A 15,718-nucleotide genomic window follows, 5' to 3' on the forward strand; every position below is an offset into this window, starting at 1 on the left:
TGAAATATGGAGAATAATTATTTCCTCTTCTATTAATTGCAACACAAGCTGAAAGTGTCGGCAACTTTATTTTAAATACACCTTTCCATTGCATTATGTTACTTAATCAGCAGGGAGGGCAAAATCATATGCAGATACTCTATTATATGAAGGAATTAGCAATTCTTTCTAAAGCTCTCAATTATTATTTTTTTTTAAAGGAGGGGTCAGGGAACAAGGGAGTTCTTATATCGTTCCATAAAATAATCTAGAAGTTACTCTGGTAAGAGCCACTTCCCCAGAAGTAGCATTTCCAGGGTAAAAAAAAAAAATGGCTCATGTGAAAGTTCTCCTTACTCTTCAGTTTCTTCTCTTTTTTTTTTTTTTCCCTCTTTAAACTCTGATATGTGGCTCGGAAGAGTGGAAGTTAATTCATGCTGTCATATTTCTCCACTTTTGTTACATTTATTACACTTTTGAGAGAGGAGAAACAAGGGAAATGGAATGTGAACATTAAAGAGTAAAACGTGTGCCTTAACTTTTCTTTTTGGATCAGGCCCATTTTGGTTGGAAATTGAAAGTAATTCTGTGCTTGCTCTGCCATTTTTTTTTCTGCAATCCTTCATCCAATTTTTAGGTATGGATTCTGGGATGTTAAGACTGAAATCTCACAACAAAGGAGTAGGAGTTATCCACTTCCAAAATTCCTATTTTGTGCCTGTGTTGTTACTACAGGTGATGGCGAAATGATAGATTAGATACCTTCTCAGGATCTCTTTTTATGCATATAACTTAGACACCTAAATGCTTCTGAGCAACATGACCCTAAACTGCAATGGATACAAGAACCAGGCATTATTCCTATCTTCAAAATGTGTAAAAAACAAAGAAAGTGAAGCACACACCAATGGGGTTTTTTTGGAAAACAAATTCCTTTACTAGGAGTTATGTTCCCTGCATATGCACCTTTATAACACAAAATTCACTTCCTGGGGAAGGAGGGAGGGAGAGAGCAGGAGGATGCCTCACATTGCAGGCTGCAGGTCTAGCCTGCATTTAGGCTGCTGCTCTGCTCACTTGCTTGTTCAGGAAGGTAACTGTATGATGCATGACAGTTTCCAATAAGCTGTCTCTGGAAGCCAAAATCCTGGGATTCTACCTGATCCACCTTCACAAATTAACAGCTTGCTGTGGTCACACATGTTCACCACAAATGACATGCTGAGGGTGAGCCTGCAGTGGCTGCTATGGCGTACCTACGTCCTATATGTGGGGCAAAGCTTTTTCATGAGAGATCCTCTTCTGAGTCTTCAAAAAACCTTATATAGTGAGCTCAATGAAAAAAGTTTGGGGATAAATCTCCGCCCTGCTGCAATGCATCGTGTTTGCTCCTGGTTTTAAGACTATAGCTCCAAAAAGGAGCTCTTGCATCCTCTCTCTTTGTCATAAGGGGCTTATTCTACACTGGGGAAAGCTGCAGTGGTGGTATGGCCATGCTGTAAATCCTTCCTTGCAAATCTCAAATGCGGGGGATGCAGCCACAGTGACACCGTTTTTGCACATTTCACCATGGGACAGAGCCTGGGAAGTTCACATCTGAGGGGAGAGCATCACTGCAGGTTCTCTGCAGCCAGAAACTGTCTCCTCCCAGAAGGCACCGTAACAGGACTTGAAATCACAGACATGTGAGGAGTGGCTGAACAAAACCAAAAGAGCAGCTTGTTCTGAAATGACACCTCTGTAGAGGCAGGTGGTCCCTACACTGTGCCTGACTCCAGCGGTTAAGTTTTCACTAAGGGTGCAGTTCTGAAGAGCAATTTTGGGGAATGAGAACTTGCTCAAGTGAAAAAGCAAGCCTACAACAAAGAACAAGAAATGTTTAACACAGAATAGTGGGATGACCGGTGTTGGGAAGCCAATCCAACCTTTCTATACAGTCATTCCTTTAAAATAACCTGTGGTCTAGCAAGTTGTACTTACAGAGGTCTTCCCCAGCTTAAAATATGCCCACCTTCCAGCCAAAGCCTGGTATTTCTGAGTTGTGCTGCAGCCACTGCTCAGATCCTGCTAGATAATTTTAACTCCAGAGCTAGAATGGGGCTTATCTCTGAGGCACATCTCTTCTGCTCAGATAAAGAGAACTTCCTCTCACTGCAGATTAGATCTGCAGGCTCAGCCTCAGTACCTAAAGCCACACAGCTAAACACACTGCATTTCTCCATTTCAAACAATGCTTGTCACTCAACACTGAAGAAACAAAACTTGCACAGTTCCCAGGCTTTCCCTGACTTTTGCACTGATATTCCTCCTTCTGAAAACATAGCAGTACCCAGGAGGTGCTCATGAAATTGGCTGCAGCTCCACAAGCTTCACAGCTCTGGAGAAAAAAGGGAAAAAAAATTCCTCACAAAACTAAACAGAAATCACTGGAAACATACAACTCTTTTTAGAGTCAATTCTGTTCTCAAGCAATGATTTCGTCATTGCTATAGTTGCATCAAAGGACAAATTTTTATGTGCCTGCTTACTCAGTGGCTCTGCCCTGGCTTTGAATGGGCTGAGAGGACTGCAGTAATAAAGCACAGCCTTTGCTGGGGCTGTGGTGGCTCTGTTTTTCAGGCTGGCTCACTCTCCCTTCCAGAAACAACTTCCCAGTTTGTTTTGAAAATGTTCACCTTTCATTACTTGCAGCAATCATTTTTAAATTTGATGAAGGAATCTACCTTCACTAAGCGGGCTGGTTTCCACTCTCCTTGTGAAAATTTGTGCAGGTTTTTCTAAGTCTCTGATCATTACACAGATCAGAGCTTGTCTCTGGCTTGACAGCAAATTCCCAGTGGACCCATGTACCTGGGTCTTCTGCACCTCACTCTGGCACACTGTTTCACACTTTGCACATGCAAAACAAACCTTTGAAGGCTGGTATACAACATATATCCTGTACAGCATATGTAAGGGCATTAATGAAATTTGACACACCTTTTCCTACAAAACCACCCCCATCCTCCTCTATACAAATCTCCAGATGAGTTTTGCAGACAAAATGAAAATAATCCTGACAAAAATATCTCCTGCATTCCCCTTAAAAACAGGTAAGTCATACTGGCAGGCTCTCAGAGCATGCAGTACTAGTCTATACTGGAAAATGTTACTCTGGGGTCAGAAATAGGGGCTTCAGACCAAACAAGAGGGGAGATTCCCAACTTCTCTATTTTTAAAAGTTCCTAAAATATTTTAACTATGAGTTTTTCAATTCCTTCAGAAGCCTCCTCAGTTGGACTTTCAAGCTCTGTTTCATTGAGGAGGGTTAAAGACAATTCTTAAAGCCATTAGGGCTACATCAGGTGAGACAGCAACTATCACCAATTATTTACAAAGGCTCATCAGCTTCTACCCACTTTCATACCTTTAAGCAGAAGAGATGTTCACCTGAAACCTGAACAAGTAAAAATATCACACAGCCCTCCAGGTTACTTTAGCTCTCTGAATTTAGTTCTCTGAACGTCCACATGCACACATGCCACATGTGCATTTTATTATTCACACACAATACACTGCCTTCATAGCCACTGGCTTCCCACAGGAGGAGTGTGCAAAGACATTTATCTCCACAGTCTTTTTCCTCAGGCCCTTTCCCTGCCTCACATAATTACCGGGCAGCAGTGAGCTGGACCTGTCTAAACCACAGGACCAATTTTGCAAGCCAGGGTGTGGGCACTTCTCCTTTTTTCTTTTCTCCCTTTTCCCCTCTGTCTGCAGCCTTTCCACACTTTTACTCTGTCTCCACCCAGCTGTGTGTGAGTTGCAGCAGATTTATGTAATGGCAAGCTCTTGTGGTTGCCTGGTGGCCCCTCAGCAAAGCCTGTGTCCATGCTCTCAAATGACTGAGCTCCTTTTAAGGAAATAAAGCACCAAAGCTGCTCAGAATGGGGACACTTTCCTGCACTAGTAACTGGCTACTCATGCAGGTTAACACCTCTGAATGCTCATGGCTGGGAGGGAAGATCCCTGGGTTGAAGACAATGCCAGGGTCCCAGTGATGCCAGGCACTGAAGCCTGCAGCTATAAAGGTTTCTGCTTCAAAAACTGGACTGTGGGAGGCAGGTAACATCATCACTTGATATTTCCCCCTGGAGGAGAAAAAATGTCAAAAAAGCACTTTCCTTTTACTGTCTCTTCCCATACTATTATCCTTTATTTTAAACAAATAGAATTTATAATTTCATAAAAATCTCATCTGTTTTCTATTGATGTCTAAGTTCACCTTGACTTATTACTTTGGACATTCTCTGTCAGTTGTACAAGTTTCAATCTAATTTTGTGAGATTACTTCTCCCCACCTCTTAAAAATAAGAAGATCTGTAGACATTGTATATTCCAGGTCCAGACTGTAATCTGTGACGATGGTGGTAACCCTTTACTTCTATTTTGGAAGTTTATGGTCACCTGCAGCCTCAGACAGCTGTCTGTGCAGAAACAGTGAGCCCACAGCCTCTTTTTGAGGCCACTAACACTGTGAGATGGGTTTTTGTCTTTTACCCAGTGATGGCCAGCTCTGACATGGGCAGTTATGGATAAAGAAGGTACTGCCTACCTTCCTAGGCAAATGCCACCACTGCAGCAAACGGCTCTTTCTCCGTTAAGTTGGATCCAATCTACACCCCACTGAATCATTCACTTTCCACACATGGATCAGGATACAGTCTCAGAGCACAAACAGCCCTACATTTCAACTGTCTACCACATAGAGGATGTTCAGCACCGACCATCCACAAAAGGTGCACACAATGTTTAACCTGAAACTTGAATGGAGACAGTAAGAATCATCAGACAATATTTCAAATAGGTTAGCATGGGAAATAACGTTGTCTGAAATAGACAACAAAGCACTAATTCTTAATGGAATGGAATTTCAGTGGGATGTGTATTTCTAAACAACTCAGACCAAAATTTTGAAATGTTATTTAGAAGAGATGGTAAAACACAGCCTCTAGTGCCTTAAAGAGCTGTGAAAATCAGCTGTGCTGAAAACATTCCCTGTGTTTTCTAGAGAAACTAAATGTAGAGCAGGTGGGTGAGAAGAATAAAAAGAAAATAATAAAAAAAAGTTACAGGTGCCAGATCTGGTGTGTAGAATAGGACCAAGAAGGAAGAAGATCTATTGGACAGAGCAGCACAAATTAAGCTTGCAGGAGGAAGCTGCTCAACACATAGTGGTATTCTGGGGGTTACAACATTAAAGTCATGGCAAGCTCATCAAGGAAATGAGCAGTGATCAGAACAAGTCTTTCAATGTGTTTCTGCTTTGTTATGCTACTTGAGGTTATTACTAGAAATAGCTGATGACTTTACTTCCGTAAATTACCTTCTCACACTTGCTAATCATTTTTGCATTGATCAGAAGCAACCCATGTCTTGGATGTCCCCCCTGTCTGGGGACACAAGTAAAAACATACATTTCATGAACCTCTGGATACCTCCCTCCAGTCATTTTAAGTGAGAACTCAAAAACTGAAGGCACCCAATAAAATCTGGCAAGTGAATGGAAGACTTCCAACATCATTCCCAGAGCAGGAGAGACATTTCAAACAATTCTCTCTATCAGCTCTATAGTACCATGTTCAAATCTCATTACAGGTTTGGAAGAATCATGAAAGGAGATTTCTGAAAACACATGGAGGAGCTAAGGCCTATCTTTCTTTTCTAAAAATAGCTTATTTCCCCTGATCTTTGACTTTTAAAATGTTAAATTGATGAAAAAGGTAGTTAAACTTTTGATTCCAGGGTTAAACGTTTCATGAAGTGTTACTGATAATTTGAGTAAGCAAATGGTCATTTGAAAATTTCTATCTCACAGGCTGTTTAAAATTAACAACAGAATTCTCACCTAATTGTAGTAGGATGAGGTAAACACTTACTCTTTTCATTTAATAAACTTGCAATTCCCATTGTTACCTCTACAGTACCACATGTATAAAAAAAGTCCATCAGAATGTAGAGGCTCTCCTCCATAAATGTCTGACTCAAATTCCTTGGTGCATGCTGTATGGACAGCTGATCTCTCAGGGTCTTACAGATTAAGTGAGATGTACTGAAAATCCTATGTTAAAATACATCAAAATTCATAGGGATTCCCTTTTGATGAAGGAAACATTAGGACATGGGACATTAGGAAAGTAATATAGAGAAAAACTGTTGCCTGGCCAGCCAGTTATCACAGGCCACAGTCTATCTCCCACCCACGAGATATACATCTATAATATCAGCGGGTCCTTACATTACTCTCCTGTCTATCTTTCATTCTTCAAACTACTTTTTCATCCTTTTCTACTTAAGTTTGTTGATAAATAGAGGTGAGAAACTGATCTTGGGACTTAGAGACAATAGTGTTGCACTAAACATCAAGCCTGTCTACACTGCCAAGCCACTGCCTACATAGAAGGACAGTCCCCTTCATCCCTAATGCAGCCATGGAATCATGCAGGCCAAACACCACTCCTAAGGCATTGGTTTATTCCTAAGGGATTTTCTTTTGATGAAGACTCAGAATGTGCATAGCAATCATATGGCTCCTGATATGATTGGGGCATGTGGTCAGATCCCCTTTGTAAAACCAAAGAATTAATTTTTTCAGTAAACTCTTTTCAGGAAGTTAGTTTAGGGCTAGAAAAAAGGAGCAGTAGAAATAGAGGTTGTATGCAGCTTTCCAGAAAAGACAAACATTGCAAGAAATGCAGTAGATACCTACAGATCATCCATAAAACAGAGTACTGTGTCTGTTTACTATGCTCAATAAGACATCACTACAAGATGTAACCCTTGTAAACAAAAGAGCTAAGGGATAGAGAAAGCGGCTGTAGAAAAAACGTTGAAGACAGGACATGGAAAATCTAATTTACTGCTTACTAATGAGAACAACAGATAGAACTTATCATATTTAGGACACTAAAGTTATTACAGTAACTTCTAATATGTATTTATATTGCTATATGATTGAACTGTTGAGAGAATCATGACATCATCAGCAAATAAAAACTTTGACTTTTGTGAAGTAAAGAAAATTCAATGCAATCAAAATCCTGTTTGTTTGGGTTTGAACAAAGAACTTAAAAAATTATAACTATTTTTTAAATTAAGGTTTAAATATTTTGTTGGGTTTAGTTACTGTGGGAGAAAGGAGACTTAACTCTTTTTATTGAGTTGATATGCAAGCAGTTAAGGCAAGATTTTGTCCAAAGATCTTCGGACTGAAAAACAAAGCACTAGGTAAGTGATCAGACTATTTAAAAGCATTTTTAAAAATGAATTTGTTCATAAGGTATGTCAATATACATGTAGGAGCTGAACTTTGTGCTCAGATTTTTGGTAAGAGGGGATCAAGTGCTAAATAAAGTGAAGATGCATAAGATGCTTCTCTACTAGCCATTGCTGAAGTTTGGGAGCAGGTTCTATCCCTAATGCTGACACCATCCTGCTATATTACCTTCAGTTGGCTGTTTTGCCTTCTGTGCCTCCCTTCCCACCTAACATCCTTTACTGGACTTTCTTAGACAATAAACATTTGAAGGCAATTGCAATCTTTCTACAAAAAGTCTTCCACTTTGACACTCATTCTTACAATAGGAATGTAAAAATGAGCAATACTTTTATTTGTGGACAAACTAATGTATTTTGATAGTCACCCCATTCCAGAAATATTTTTTATCATATTGGGCATTGAGCACAGCATTCTGGGAGTGAGTATGCTTTTCTTTTTTCTCCTTTTTCTTACCCCTCCTCCCACTAGTAAACAACCATGGTGCTCAAGTTATATAATTTAGTCTTTTTTAATGCACTACGTGTGAGTGGATGCATGCATTAGTCATTGCTAGTCCTTGGTGTGGAGTCTGGGATCTCTAAGAAGAATCAGCGTTTTGCACAATCATCTATGGACAATAATTTATTTTAACCCAACAGATTTTATCAATTGTGGATTTTTACCTAGTAGAGCAAAATTCAAGTGTTTTCTAAAGTACTGCCAGGCAAAAAAATCAAGGGTAACTGAAGATTCAATATTGGAATCCGAAACATACGAATACTATGTGTGTTCTAATGTGGTATTTCTGGAGGAATCTGAATAGCAGATAACATTCAAGATAACATTCAAACTAATAATAATAATGAAAATATCTGAGAGTTTAGAAAATTTTTATCAAATCTGAGTTCCAATAATTTTGACCTGGAATAACATATTTAATTCCATTTCCGAGGCAAAATGGAATATCTTTCCTGGTGAGAATTTCATACAACCAGTCATGCTTTAGAAAGAAGATAAATAGTAGGATCTTTGTAACTTCTCTGTGGATGAAGATGCCTTTCCCAAAGAAAAGGTTGCACAAAAAACACTAAGCACCTTAGCAAGACAAAAAGGCACAGGATCTCCCTATATACCAGCTTGTTATACAGTACTTTAACATTATCTACTATATTATCTACTCGTATTTCTTATCAGAGTGGACTTGTCATCTTACCCAAGATTCTGTCACTCTTAGAACTCTGTTGTCCTCCAGTACTAGTTGAAAGGTCCTCTGGCACAGGCATAGGTTCATCTGGATCATCTGGGACATCACTAATTGGAGGACTTTCCTTTCCTAGTAGTGAAGAAAGTAGCATCAGTTAGTCATCAGAGTAGCCTCATTTTCAAATATTACCATAAGAGGAACCACAAACCAAATAAAACTTAACAAAAGACCCTAAACACTACCTAAAGCATGATATTCTTAGGACCAAAACCTACTCTCCTGCAGAGAAAACTTTTTATGAGTACAGGGGAATTATATTTGTGAAAAGAATGCATGCCAATATCTCTTCCAAATTTACTGAAGGCTGGATACCCAGTTATCAGCCTTACCATTTTGGATATTTGTAAGACACAGCTATGTTCTCCAGCTGCTACACTCAGAAGATCCAGTTTAGCCAATGCAGACTGACAGATTAAAAAGGTTATCAAATGGACATCCTTTGTAAAAAATTTTCTTTCTTCCACAAGTGCTCCTTGAAAGCATACCCAGATTTGCTTCAAAGACATAGTGAAGTCTAACCTACAAGTATTCTGGGGCTCCAAAAGAACTACCCCAAAAGTAAAATTTTATCTTCAAATAAAAATTCAACTACAACTTCAGCAAGCTTCACCAACACCCACAGATCAAGCTTTGGCTGGTCCTTGTGATTAAAAGCAGTGAAGTGCCTGTAGTTCCCAGGACTTCTTAAAACATGAACAGAGTTCATTCAACACATGACTTCGAGAGTTTTACTGTTTTTTATTTGCAAAGAGGAAACAAATCCCAATATCTTGTGTACACAAGGTTTTGCAGAGGAAAACAGTTTGGTGTTTTAATGTATAATAAGTATTGCGGAACTGTTTTAGTGCTGAATGCAATACAGTAAGAAAAAGAACTCTCTTGCTAAGTACTGCACTTCCAGAAATGGTGATCTTTCTTGGTTCCGCTCTCAGTCACAGCACACATGTCCTGCCTACAGTAATATCCCTGTCTTGCAGACCTTCTTTTAAAATTACTAACAAAAGCACCCCTTGGAAACAATTACCAAAAGAATTATCTAAGTGATAATTATCTACGTGATTAGTTTCATTGACTATTACTAAAAGGCTGGTCTTTGCATTAATAGCAAAGAATAGAACAGGCCCAGAGCAGGATTTGAACTCAGTAATGTTCACATAAGACCCTTGTCTCCAAAATGGAGATGTTACCAAATTACATTGATGCAATCTGTTAGATGTCCCATGGCAATTGGCAACCAGCAAGGGCAGTAATTTCATGGCACAAAGCCCTAGCAAATTAGTGGTTTTTCTCCTAATAAGAATTCCCTCATTAAAACACAAACATAAATTAAATCTGAAGATACTTATCAGAAAAGGAAAAATTGAAGAAAACATAGCTTACTTAAGTGACAGCAGTTTAGTGATGCCAGTTATGGATGTGATCTGAATGAAGCAAATGGTTTCCTCCCAACTGGATGGAGCAAAAAAGAAAGCATTGTGCTTTCTGATCTATACTGATCACAACGGTGGGAAATGACAGGTAGGTTCAAGTAGTCTTCAAAATGAGCTGTTTTGGCTTGTTTGCACAAATCTATGTTTAAATGAATGATATGAGTATTTGACTGCACTTCTTAATGACATACCTATCAAACTGTGGAATAATCTCTGAGTGGGATTGTTGAGAGTGGCATCAGGTGAACCATCTAAAACTGCAGCCAGAAGGACTCAAGGGTAATGAAGAAACAGTACTGCACTGGCAGAAGGACTAACTAGGGGATTTCATAAGGTCCTCCCATGTCCGGCTTCTGTGGGGTATTCTTAAATGGGCAAAATCATACCCACTGGATGCAAGTGTAAGAGCAAAGGTGGGTTGCATAAATGGAAAAGAGGGAATATGAATGTTACAGCAAAGGAAAGTAAAAGCAGAAAGTAAGTTCTTTAAAACAGTTTTTGCCATTTACCGTTTAGCTCCTTACTCAGTTATTTCTGTAGTTTTCTGGGATGTAAAGAATTATAGAACTACCAGCAAGTTTCCAACACAAGTCCTGTCCTGCCAAGCTGAGGTATTTGTTACATATAGGATGGATGGGAGGAAAGACAGCTGAAATCTTTCAGTTTGTTCAACACATTTTCCAGCACACAGAAAAAAAAAAAAAAATAAATCCCCACAAGTTTAATGTGAGGGTAAGCAGCAGCCTGGCAGCTCTCTTCACACTATATGTGAGTTAAGGAAATTTGTTAAAAACTAACAGTATCCAAAAGCCACCTGCATTTTCCAAGGATCAAACAGTGCTCCCAGTTACAACAACAGAAGTTGATACTTTGACTTAGACTAAGAACATTTATCCTAAAAACCTGAAGACTTTTTTTGGTTACAAACCAATATAAACTCATAATATGAGACCTATGAGATAACAATAGATAGCAAATAAAATAAAATATTTCTTAGTGTGTAATTAGGTGTCCTACAATATGCAGGTGTAGTGGGTTTCTGTGGCTGGGTTTGGTAGCGGGGGTGGGGGTAGGGGCTACAGGGGTGGCTTCTGTTAGAAGCTGCTAGAAGCTTCCCCTGTCTGATGGAGCCAATACCAGCCAGTTCCAGGATGGACTTCCTGACACTGGTCAAGGCCTCTGTGATAACATATTTAAGAACAGAAGGTTGTGCTGCAGAAAGAATTCCAGCCAGGGAAGAGCGGAATGAGAACACAGGAACAAAAATGCAGACACCAAGGTCAGTGCAGAAGGAGAGGGAGGAGGTGCTCCAGGCACCAGAGCTGAGGCCCCTGCAGCCCATGGAGGACCACTGGGGTGCAGAGATCCACCTGCAGCCCATGGAAAAGCCCATGCTGGAGCAGGTGGATGCATGAAGGAGGCCGTGACCCTGTGAGAGTCCCAAGATGGAGCAGGGTCCTGCCGGAGACCTACAGCCCATGGAGAGGGAAGCCCACGCTGGAGCAGGTTTTTCCTGGGTAGGACTTCTGGCCCCTGTGCGGGACTCACATCTGTACAGCTCATTTGTGAAGGACTGCACCCCATGGAGGAGTGACCCACGGGACAGCAGTTTGGGAAGAACTGTTGCCTGTTGGATGGACTCATGGCAGAGAGGTCCATCAAGGACTGTCTCCCGTGGGAGGGACCCCACAGGAGCAGGGGAAGGACTCCTCTCCCTGAGCAGCAGCAGAAACGACAACTGACCGCAACCCCCATTCCCATCCCCCTTCACTGCTGGGAGGGGAGAAGGGAGAACATGGAAGGAAGGAGGGGTGGGGGAAGGTGTTTAAGACTTTTTTATTTCTCACTCTTTGGTTCTTACCCTGTTAATAATAAATTTAAATACTATCCCCACTTTGAGTCTGCTTTGCCCGTGAAGGTAATCAATAAGTGACCTCTCCCAGCTCTTATCTCAACTCATGAATCCTTAGCTGTTTTTTTTCTCTCCTCTGTCCAGTTACAGAGGGAGAGTGAGAGAGTGGCTTTAGTGGGTACCTGGCATCAGGCCAGTGCCAACCCACTACAGCAGGCTAAGTAGGATGCTTTGAAGATAAGTCAAATAAATCTTTTTGGAAGAGAAACCTGTTAGCAGACGAGTACTTTTGCAGTGGTGAACTCTTTGGTTCACTAAACAGGTATCAGTCTTATACTTGTAAAATTAATAGGCATTTGCCCAGGTGGCATCAATTAGACTAGTCTCATGAACTTGGTGGGGCAGGAGCTGGAGATCGGGTATTCTTCACTCTTTGCAGGAGACTGCAGTTAAGAAAACTCAGTAAACTTGACTTTAATGACCCATTTAATATAATTTGATTTCTTGTTACACATGATTGAGAAATCCCTACATGCAAAAAGACAGAGTAAAAATAGTGAATTTAAAATAGATCCATTTATTGTGTCTTGGATTCTAGAGCATCGTATTTGCATTTCATGCCTTAACTACATCTAAATCATTACACCACGGTAAGTTCACTACTGCATGGCAATCTTACAGATGTGCAATCCCACTAACATTGTTTTGCCAATGAATTTAGAATTGCAAAGGGGGTGGGGCAAGGGATGGAATGTTTTCCCATTTAATTTCTGACAGGCATGCCCAGTAAAATAACTGATCGAAGGAAAAGGAGCTCAAAAAAATGCAACACCTAGTGGCCAGTACAGGGGAAAATTATTAAAGTAGAGGGAAGTGAAGTATAAACATCACAATCTGATCTTGGATGGAGGGGGTGTTTTTTGGTTTTGGGGTTTTCATTTTTGGGTTTTTTTTTTCTAATTACTTATTAGAAAGAGCCACCTTATCTATAGAGTTGAAGTTCTGTTTCTGGCACTGCTACTGATTCATGGTGCTCTTGGTTACTTCATAAATGGGGGCAACTTCAATTGCAGTCTGTATCAAACATTCCTTCAATTCAGCCTGCATCTCTGAAAGACGGTCTCAGATTTCCAAATACTGCCATTTCTCTATGAAAATAGCCGGAGAAGAGCCTATCCCTAACAACAGTGTCTGGTAAGATATTCAGCTTCTCTTTGAGTTTCCTCATCTCTGCCCCAGAAATAAAGTTGAAGACATAAGGAAAGAGAGGAAGGGAAAAATTTGCCCAATCCAGTAAGGTTTCAGCATCCTTTATTTCTGTCCAAGTCCATAGCCTGATGTTCCTTTAACACCTCCATCCAGTTCTAAGAGCAATTTGGTTCATACCAGGATGGTGCTGCTGGTGCTACCACTGTTGAAAAAAAAGCCAGGGCAGATTTCCTATAGAAATCTCTATCCTGCCACAAGCTAACCTTGGGTGTACTTAGTATCGAATGTTGTTTCCCATGGAAACACTAGAATCACTGGAGAAATCCTGCAAGAAAAGCAACATAGAATTTTTCTGGATGACAGTCACAACCCAGTTCACATGTCTTTTTCACTGACAAAAACTTAAATCTCCAGTGATGAGAAGAGAGTCACTGCAATGGGAACCAGGCTCTCAGGTGGCAAACACCAGCCCAGGATACACTCATTTCCACCTTTCCAGGACCTATCAAGAACATCAAATGCAAAACTCTTCTTCCTGCTTTTGCAGAGCCCAGCCCAGCCTGGTTTGTGGTAGGGGATCTTTTAATGTTAGATGTGGAAACATTTGTACCGCTTTTTCACCTTCCTTAACTGTTAGGCCCTAGAACTAAGAAAAAAAAAAAAAAAAAAAAAGAAAAAAAGGCAGGAAAAATACTGCTTGTTAAGTGAGATATTATCTGTGTTTTCTGACTCTTGTGTATGGGTGCCGGATACCGTTTGGTTAAATGTATGTCAGTTCTCTCCTCATTTCAGAACTGCAACTGCTTGCCTCATGAAATATCGCTTTCAGGAGAAAAATAAAAAGTGTGAACTCTGTGTTAGTCAGACAGTATTTCAGTTCCTCTAGGAGTCAGCCATGCCTGGATTCCCAGAGGCGGGAATGCCAGTGTGCACGTAGGGTTTGGCTCGCTCACACTAGTTTTATTCTGCCTCGGCCCAGCAGGTCCCTGCCACACCTGAGTCAGCTGCAGCTGCGTAAAGCACACGGCTGCAAGACACTGCTGAGGAGATTGTTTCTAGAGACCTGTTTCACTTCTGGGTTAAAAAACAAAATGCCCCAAAGAAACCCACCAAACCAAATTTATTTTTTAATTTTTTTTTTTTTTAAAAACACAACCAAGTGTGCTAGTGAATCAAGTTACTTAATTCCATGGGCCCAGAGAGTAAGTTACACCTGATAACCATTACTCATAGACCAGGAAAAATAAATAAAAGTGTTTTAAAGCTGACAAGACAAAAAATCTCACACTCCTGAAACTGTGCAATTGTTTGACTGATTCCCTTGTCATGCAAGGAAGCCTCCCAGAAGCTTGTAGAACCCCAGAAGACAAGGGGGAAAACTTCCTGGATTCACCAGCCTATGAGAAAGAAGTAGGAAACATCCCTGCAGCTTCAGATCCTTCACTTTTGACGTCTAGTAAGAGCTTACAAGGAGCCAGTATCTGTGGAACCTAATATGACAAGCATTAAACATTGAGTTCACAGACTACTCATATCATAAATGAAAGTAAATTAGCAAATTCTTTCTTTGGCCAGTTGTTCACAAATCCAGCTAACGACCCAATGCAACTCACAGCCTCTGCTCACAGAAAGTACCAGATGTTCAGTGGCAGAAATGGCAGGAAGAGTTCAAAGCTGACTTTTTTTTTCCTTTAATCTGTTTGTGTAGGTCTACCTCTTATCAGAGGTAACTTTCTTTTTCAAGAAAATCCTCTCTCATCAGAGAATAGTACTATTGCAGGATATGCTAGAAAAGCTACAAGGCACAGCAAAGTACTACACTGGTTCAAATCACGCAAAACTTTGAGAGCTACAAATTGTATACACAGATATACATCTATTATGTATTTATTTATATACACACAAGCACTCAAAATGGTAAAGTTTCTTGCAAGTCTTCCCTGTCAAGGGAGAAGCAGACCACAAGGAAGGCAAAGTGTTTGACTTTCTAATGCACTCCTTGACTCAAGGTGGCATCTCCCACACTGCTCCTCTCCATGTCAAAACAAACAAAAAAAAGCAACTCTAGTAAGAAATAGCAGGTGTGGAGTTCAAATTCACATTGTTGTAAAGAGTACCAGAACAGTTAGGTGTGGGTATCCAGGGTAGTTTTGCTGTTGCAGAGGAAGAGGAGGTCAGCGCTCCCGCCCTAAGGAGCTCACGCAAGCAGGAAAGGGTTTCTGCAGCAGGCAGAGGAGCTGGACCTGAATCATGGTGCCTCTCACTGCTCCGAGCAGATCCACAGCGCATAAAGTATTAAAACCCCACTGCTTGTTCTGCTAGGGCCACACAGGTTTCAAGCACGCGTGCATAGGACAGGTTTTATTTCATTTACAAGTTTGTTCAGCATGCAACAAAATGGTAATGTGTAAGTATATCCAATATATACACAATTTAAAACTGGTTACCTGAGGAGGGGAGTGCAACATGCCTCCACAGGGCTGACTAGGAATGACTTCCCTATGACAAATGTAACTGGTAATCTTCAGTTGGCATGAAAGATTATTCTATTGCTGCTCTTTCAGACAGAATATGTGTCTGATTTTCAATTCTCAGATGAGATTAAAAGTCCTTGGTTCAAATTTTTGACAAACCTTCCCAAAATTTTTAGAAAGGAGGAAGTAAAAAAAAAAAGAGAGAGAGGGAAA

General features: G+C 40.5%; 1 protein-coding gene across 11 annotated transcripts in view; it reads right to left on the reverse strand.

The window, feature by feature from the left end:
• The window catches only part of IKZF1 (IKAROS family zinc finger 1), a 109,374-nt gene that overhangs the window by 37,931 nt on the left and 55,725 nt on the right, over positions 1 to 15,718 (reverse strand). For all 11 annotated transcript variants that reach the window (XM_027643993.1, XM_027643991.1, XM_027644001.1 and 8 more), the window contains one exon: positions 8,490 to 8,609. In XM_027643993.1, coding sequence (XP_027499794.1) covers positions 8,490 to 8,609 — 120 coding nt within the window. The remainder of the gene's footprint in view (positions 1 to 8,489; positions 8,610 to 15,718) is intronic.

Source organism: Corapipo altera, unplaced genomic scaffold (genome assembly GCF_003945725.1).
Source record: "Corapipo altera isolate COAL_440 unplaced genomic scaffold, ASM394572v1 24b, whole genome shotgun sequence".
NCBI classification, from domain to species: Eukaryota; Metazoa; Chordata; class Aves; order Passeriformes; family Pipridae; genus Corapipo; species Corapipo altera.